We start from the raw sequence: 7,500 nt of genomic DNA, 5'->3' as shown, positions 1-7,500 counted from the left end.
TGATGTCATCATTCATCAGTGATGTCACTTGAGCAATTGTGATGTCATCAGTGATGTCACTCGAGCAACTGTGTTGTCTCAACTGTGATGTCACTCAGGCATGTGCACATATACCCCAGGTGGTGCCCAATCACCTGCCCTTTTGCCCTCTGAAGGATAAGTGCCCTTTTTGCAAGACACGTCCGCGGAATTTCGCGGAAAACATTACTGTGTTTCAGAGGCTCTAGCGCAGTGATTCCCAAACTGTGGTCCGGGGACTACTTGGTGGTCCACAAGGCTCCATCTGGTGGTACTCAACAGCCTTGCTGACTGCCATCAGCAAATAAGATGTTTACATGTATCTGTTTATGTGTTGCTTATTTGGGGTTTGACTCGCAACAGTAGCCTACTACTATTTAGCCTTTCTGATGCTATTGCATGGTTAAATCAGTGATTTTTTATGGGGGGGGGGATCGGGTGGTCTGCTATGCTCCTCAAACAAATGGCAGTTTAAATACAGCAAGCATGTAAATATGCTACACTATAGCAAGACAAAGTGAGAATAATGTTCTAAACGCATTGGCTAGCAAAATATAGCCTATCCCTGGATGTCATGATGAGATTAGATTGGTGACAGTTTGGACAGGACGATAGCATCATTTTCTCCCCCTCTGCACGGCAGACAGGTAGGATGATCCACAGCCTCTGAATAACGGGCTCAAAACTACGATGTAACCAGTTTGTTTTCATCGGTCATTGTGCCTGCCTACATAATGCCTAATATAGATTAGTGGCCTTTCCCCCCAAATACTGATGCTTCTGTCATTCTGTGGTGTCTACATTTCAGATCTGATGCTTGCAGTGCGCTATAGGGTTCAGATCTGATGCTTGCAGTGCGCTATAGGGTTCAGATCTGATGCTTGCAGTGCGCTATAGGGTTCAGATCTGATGCTTGCAGTGCGCTATAGGGTTCAGATCTGATGCTTGCAGTGCGCTATAGGGTTCAGATCTGATGCTTGCAGTGCGCTATAGGGTTCAGATCTGATGCTTGCAGTGCGCTATAGGGTTCAGATCTGATGCTTGCAGTGCGCTATAGGGTTCAGATCTGATGCTTGCAGTGCGCTATAGGGTTCAGATCTGATGCTTGCAGTGCGCTATAGGGTTCAGATCTGATGCTTGCAGTGCGCTATAGGGTTCAGATCTGATGCTTGCAGTGCGCTATAGGGTTCAGATCTGATGCTTGCAGTGCGCTATAGGGTTCAGATCTGATGCTTGCAGTGCGCTATAGGGTTCAGATCTGATGCTTGCAGTGCGCTATAGGGTTCAGATCTGATGCTTGCAGTGCGCTATAGGGTTCAGATCTGATGCTTGCAGTGCGCTATAGGGTTCAGATCTGATGCTTGCAGTGCGCTATAGGGGCAGAAATTGACGTGTGTCAAATGACACGTCAAGTTTCGCTCCCTGTGTGTTTTGGGCTTTAAGACTAAAAACAGCCAACAAAATTGACACTACATCACTGATGACATAGCATATGGCATCAATGATGATGTCACAATTTCTATGACATCACTGAAAATGTCACAATGTCTATGACATCATTAGTGACATCATCAGTGAAATTCTTGCCTGCTGGGGTTATAAATTGAACGAGTCATATCTTTGTGACACATTGCAATGTTTAATGTACGGCATCTCACTTGGGCATTCCTATGTGGCTTTGCAGCCACACTCGAGGTGATAATTGATCCACCAGGAGTCATCATCACCCATGTGCAAGACACAATAAATCTCCTATGCAAGGTGAGGGAGGGTCATATGTCGGGGGGTAAAGACATACAAGTAGACTGGTACACGCCCAGCGGTGACAGGATCCTCCCGACAGAGATGTCAGGCTACCAACTCAACACCGAAGAAGCTGCAGCCATTTTGGTGACCTTCATCGCCGCCGGGGGCCGTGTCGGCATCTACAAGTGTGTGGCCAAGGAAGGCGAGAAAGAGGCCCATGCCACAGTCGAAGTCAAGCTCTTCAAGACATGGGAGTTCAACCAGTGTGAGGACGCCATCATCGGTTGTGATCTGCGAGGCTCACCACTGCCCACAACCATTTGGAAGTATAAAATGCACGACAGCCCAACGGTTGAAAGCTGTGTTCTAGGGGAAAAAGAAAAATGGACTGAGGTTGCCCAAGATGCAAGATTCTACATCAGGAGCGACCACCTCCATATCCATGACGTCCAAGAGGAAGATGAAGGATGGTACATTTGCAGGGCCAACCCCGAGACAGGAGGGAGAGTCTGTGATGGAATCAAGCTCCGTCTTGAGATCCATCAGGGCAATGTGACAGTGTGCAACTCGACAGTGCCCTCTATCATCAGGACACCCACAGAGCCCAGGAACATGGGTGATATTTTGGGCATCGTACTCGGGGTCTTCCTCTTGCTGCAGCTGGCGGGCGTGCACGTCACCTGCTACTTCCTAAACAGGCCTCTTCATGTGCATTGCTGTGGCTGCCCCGAGTGCCAAGAACAAGGACATAGAGGAGGGCAGGCAGCATGCACGAAAGATGAAGCTGGGGATACAAAGGTGATAAGGAGTCGGGATTCGAGTGGGGTGTAGGTGGAGTGGTGGGGTGTAGGTGGAGTGGTGGGGTGTAGGTGGGGTGTAGGTGGGGTGTAGGTGGAGTGGCTCGGGTGATATGGGGGGTGGGGGCGTGATGCCATCAAACTGAATGGCCACACACGCCGTGGGTTTGCACTAGTTTTATTAAAAGTCTGTGGTATGCAGGCGTCCGGGTAGTGTAGCGGTAGATTCCCTGCCTACCAACACGAGGGTCGCAGGTTCGTGCCCCCGTGTTACCTCCGGCTTGGTCGGGCGTCCATACAGGCACGATTGGCTGTGTCTGCGGGTGGGAAGCCGGAATGAGGGTATGTGTCCTGGTCGCTGCACTAGCGCCTCCTCTGGTCTGTCTGGGCGGCGCCTGTTCAGGGAGGAAGCGAACTGGTTACGTGCTACGTCCTGCCGGTGAAGCTCCCCGCTGTCAGGTGAAAAGAAGCGGTTGGCAACTGCGCATGTCTCAGAGGAAGCATGGTGCTAGTCTACGGCTCTCAACAGATCATGTCTCAGAGGAAGCATGGTGCTAGTCTACGGCTCTCCACAGATCATGTCTCAGAGGAAGCATGGTGCTAGTCTACGGCTCTCCACAGATCATGTCTCAGAGGAAGCATGGTGCTAGTCTACGGCTCTCAACAGATCATGTCTCAGAGGAAGCATGGTGCTAGTCTACGGCTCTCCACAGATCATGTCTCAGAGGAAGCATGGTGCTAGTCTACGGCTCTCAACAGACATGTCTCAGAGGAAGCATGGTGCTAGTCTACGGCTCTCCACAGATCATGTCTCAGAGGAAGCATGGTGCTAGTCTACGGCTCTCAACAGATCGGGTGGAGCGGCGACCGGGGCAACGGGAGGAAATTGGTCAAGTACAATTGGGGAGAAAATGGGGGGAAATCCGAAAAAATAAAATGATAAAAAAATGTTTTTTTTGTATTGTCATATTCATTTATTTAGTGAGTGCATATCCATCAACGTAATACAGGGAAAATGACATTTTAATATTCCGACTCATTTGTTTAGCTTAATAACGTTAGGGTTGTCTTACAACCCAGGTTTCACGAATGAGAACGAGGACAGACAATACAGACAGTCTGTTATCTCTCTACCTTCAATACAGTCTGTTATCTCTCTACCTTCAATACAGACAGTCTGTTATCTCTCTACCTTCAATACAGACAGTCTGTTATCTCTCTACCTTCAATACAGACAGTCTGTTATCTCTCTACCTTCAATACAGACAGTCTGTTATCTCTCTACCTTCAATACAGACAGTCTGTTATCTCTCTACCTTCAATACAGTCTGTTATCTCTCTACCTTCAATACAGACAGTCTGTTATCTCTCTACCTTCAATACAGACAGTCTGTTATCTCTCTACCTTCAATACAGACAGTCTGTTATCTCTCTACCTTCAATACAGACAGTCTGTTATCTCTCTACCTTCAATACAGACAGTCTGTTATCTCTCTACCTTCAATACAGACAGTCTGTTATCTCTCTACCTTCAATACAGACAGTCTGTTATCTCTCTACCTTCAAGACAGACAGTCTGTTATCTCTCTACCTTCAATACAGACAGTCTGTTATCTCTCTACCTTCAATACAGACAGTCTGTTATCTCTCTACCTTCAATACAGACAGTCTGTTATCTCTCTACCTTCAAGACAGACAGTCTGTTATCTCTCTACCTTCAATACAGACAGTCTGTTATCTCTCTACCTACAATACAGACAGTCTGTTATCTCTCTACCTACAATACAGACAGTCTGTTATCTCTCTACCTACAATACAGACAGTCTGTTATCTCTCTACCTACAATACAGACAGTCTGTTATCTCTCTACCTTCAATACAGTCTGTTATCTCTCTACCTTCAATACAGACAGTCTGTTATCTCTCTACCTTCAATACAGTCTGTTATCTCTCTACCTTCAATACAGACAGTCTGTTATCTCTCTACCTTCAATACAGACAGTCTGTTATCTCTCTACCTTCAATACAGACAGTCTGTTATCTCTCTACCTTCAATACAGACAGTCTGTTATCTCTCTACCTTCAATACAGACAGTCTGTTATCTCTCTACCTTCAATACAGACAGTCTGTTATCTCTCTACCTTCAATACAGAATTGGAATTCTGGACAAAATCAGATCTGACAATTCAGATGTTCTCAGATTTGAGTCAGAAAATGTCATCAAATGGAGGTCTGAGGCTCTAATGTGGCTCTAATGTGGCTCTAATGTGGCTCTAATGTGGACCAAATGTCATTGATACGAAATGGGATAAGACATTATGGACATGTGATTTTGTGTGTGTGTGTGTGTGTGTGTGTGTGTGTGTGTGTGTAGGTGTACTCTCTGGATAATCCAGATGCCTTCCAGAGTTTCTACAGCCCCCACAAGACCCAGCTGAAGAACGCGGTGATGGAGAGGCTGGCGGAGCAGCTGGCCACCCTGTGTGCCACCCTGAAGGAGTATCCTGCCGTCAGATACCGAGGGTGAGCAGCAGTAGGGGGCGGTAACCCAAACCCACACGCACCTGTGGGTTAGCGCCCTGTAGGGGGCGCTAACCCAAACCCACACGCACCTGTGGGTGGAGTCTGGCTTCCCAAAGGCTCCTTAGCATTCAAGGAAACAGTATCGCTCACAGAGCTGGCATCCTCTCTCTCCCCTGAGGGCTTTCATAGTCCACTTACCTGGCTGATTCCAACTCCGCTCAGGTGTGCTCCATCAGTGGCACACGAATGGAGCTCTCCATGGTGTTGACTCATGCTAGCCACTATTTAGCCATTTTTGCCCATTTACTAATGCAGAGTAATGACCTAATTCACACATACACACAAACAAACACACACACCTGCATGATGAGTCACACATACACACAAACAAACACACACACCTGCGTGACGAGTCACACATACACACAAACAAACACACACACCTGCGTGATGAGTCACACATACACACAAACAAACACACACACCTGCGTGACGAGTCACACATACACACAAACAAACACACACACCTGCGTGACGAGTCACACATACACACAAACAAACACACACACCTGCGTGATGAGTCACACATACACACAAACAAACACACACACCTGCGTGACGAGTCACACATACACACAAACAAACACACACACCTGCGTGATGAGTCACACATACACACAAACAAACACACACACCTGCGTGACGAGTCACACATACACACAAACAAACACACACACCTGCGTGACGAGTCACACATACACACAAACAAACACACACACCTGCGTGATGAGTCACACATACACACAAACAAACACACACACCTGCATGATGAGTCACACATACACACAAACAAACACACACACCTGCGTGACGAGTCACACATACACACAAACAAACACACACACCTGCGTGACGAGTCACACATACACACAAACACACACACCTGCGTGACGAGTCACACATACACACAAACAAACACACACACCTGCGTGACGAGTCACACATACACACAAACAAACACACACACCTGCGTGACGAGTCACACATACACACAAACAAACACACACACCTGCGTGATGAGTCACACATACACACAAACAAACACACACACCTGCATGATGAGTCACACATACACACAAACAAACACACACACCTGCGTGACGAGTCACACATACACACAAACAAACACACACACCTGCGTGACGAGTCACACATACACACAAACAAACACACACACCTGCGTGACGAGTCACACATACACACAAACAAACACACACACCTGCGTGACGAGTCACACATACACACAAACAAACACACACACACCTGCGTGATGAGTCACACATACACACAAACAAACACACACACCTGCGTGACGAGTCACACATACACACAAACAAACACACACACACCTGCGTGATGAGTCACACATACACACAAACAAACACACACACCTGCGTGACGAGTCACACATACACACAAACAAACACACACACCTGCGTGACGAGTCACACATACACACAAACAAACACACACACCTGCGTGACGAGTCACACATACACACAAACAAACACACACACCTGCGTGACGAGTCACACATACACACAAACAAACACACACACCTGCGTGACGAGTCACACATACACACAAACAAACACACACACCTGCGTGATGAGTCACACATACACACAAACAAACACACACACACCTGCGTGATGAGTCACACATACACACAAACAAACACACACACCTGCGTGACGAGTCACACATACACACAAACAAACACACACACCTGCGTGACGAGTCACACATACACACAAACAAACACACACACCTGCGTGATGAGTCACACATACACACAAACAAACACACACACACCTGCATGATGAGTCACACATACACACAAACAAACACACACACCTGCGTGACGAGTCACACATACACACAAACAAACACACACACCTGCGTGACGAGTCACACATACACACAAACAAACACACACACCTGCGTGACGAGTCACACATACACACAAACAAACACACACACCTGCGTGACGAGTCACACATACACACAAACAAACACACACACACCTGCGTGATGAGTCACACATACACACAAACAAACACACACACCTGCGTGACGAGTCACACATACACACAAACAAACACACACACACCTGCGTGATGAGTCACACATACACACAAACAAACACACACACCTGCGTGACGAGTCACACATACACACAAACAAACACACACACCTGCGTGACGAGTCACACATACACACAAACAAACACACACACCTGCGTGACGAGTCACACATACACACAAACAAACACACACACCTGCGTGACGAGTCACACATACACACAAACAAACACACACACCTGCGTGATGAGTCACACATACACACAAACAAA

At 47.2% G+C, this 7,500-nt stretch overlaps 1 protein-coding gene across 1 annotated transcript in view; it reads left to right on the top strand.

The window, feature by feature from the left end:
• stxbp1a (syntaxin binding protein 1a) overlaps nt 1-7,500 on the top strand; it is a gene marked incomplete at its 3' end in the record, with an annotated part of 62,556 nt that overhangs the window by 26,836 nt on the left and 28,220 nt on the right. Inside the window, exon 7 of the mRNA XM_083638445.1 lies at nt 4,936-5,084. Coding sequence (XP_083494571.1) covers nt 4,936-5,084 — 149 coding nt within the window. The remainder of the gene's footprint in view (nt 1-4,935; nt 5,085-7,500) is intronic.

Source organism: Poromitra crassiceps (genome assembly GCF_964638095.1).
Source record: "Poromitra crassiceps genome assembly, chromosome: 6".
NCBI lineage: Eukaryota > Metazoa > Chordata > Actinopteri > Beryciformes > Melamphaidae > Poromitra > Poromitra crassiceps.
Note: the sequence above shows the minus strand (reverse complement) of the source record. Positions and strands in the feature narration are given on the sequence as shown.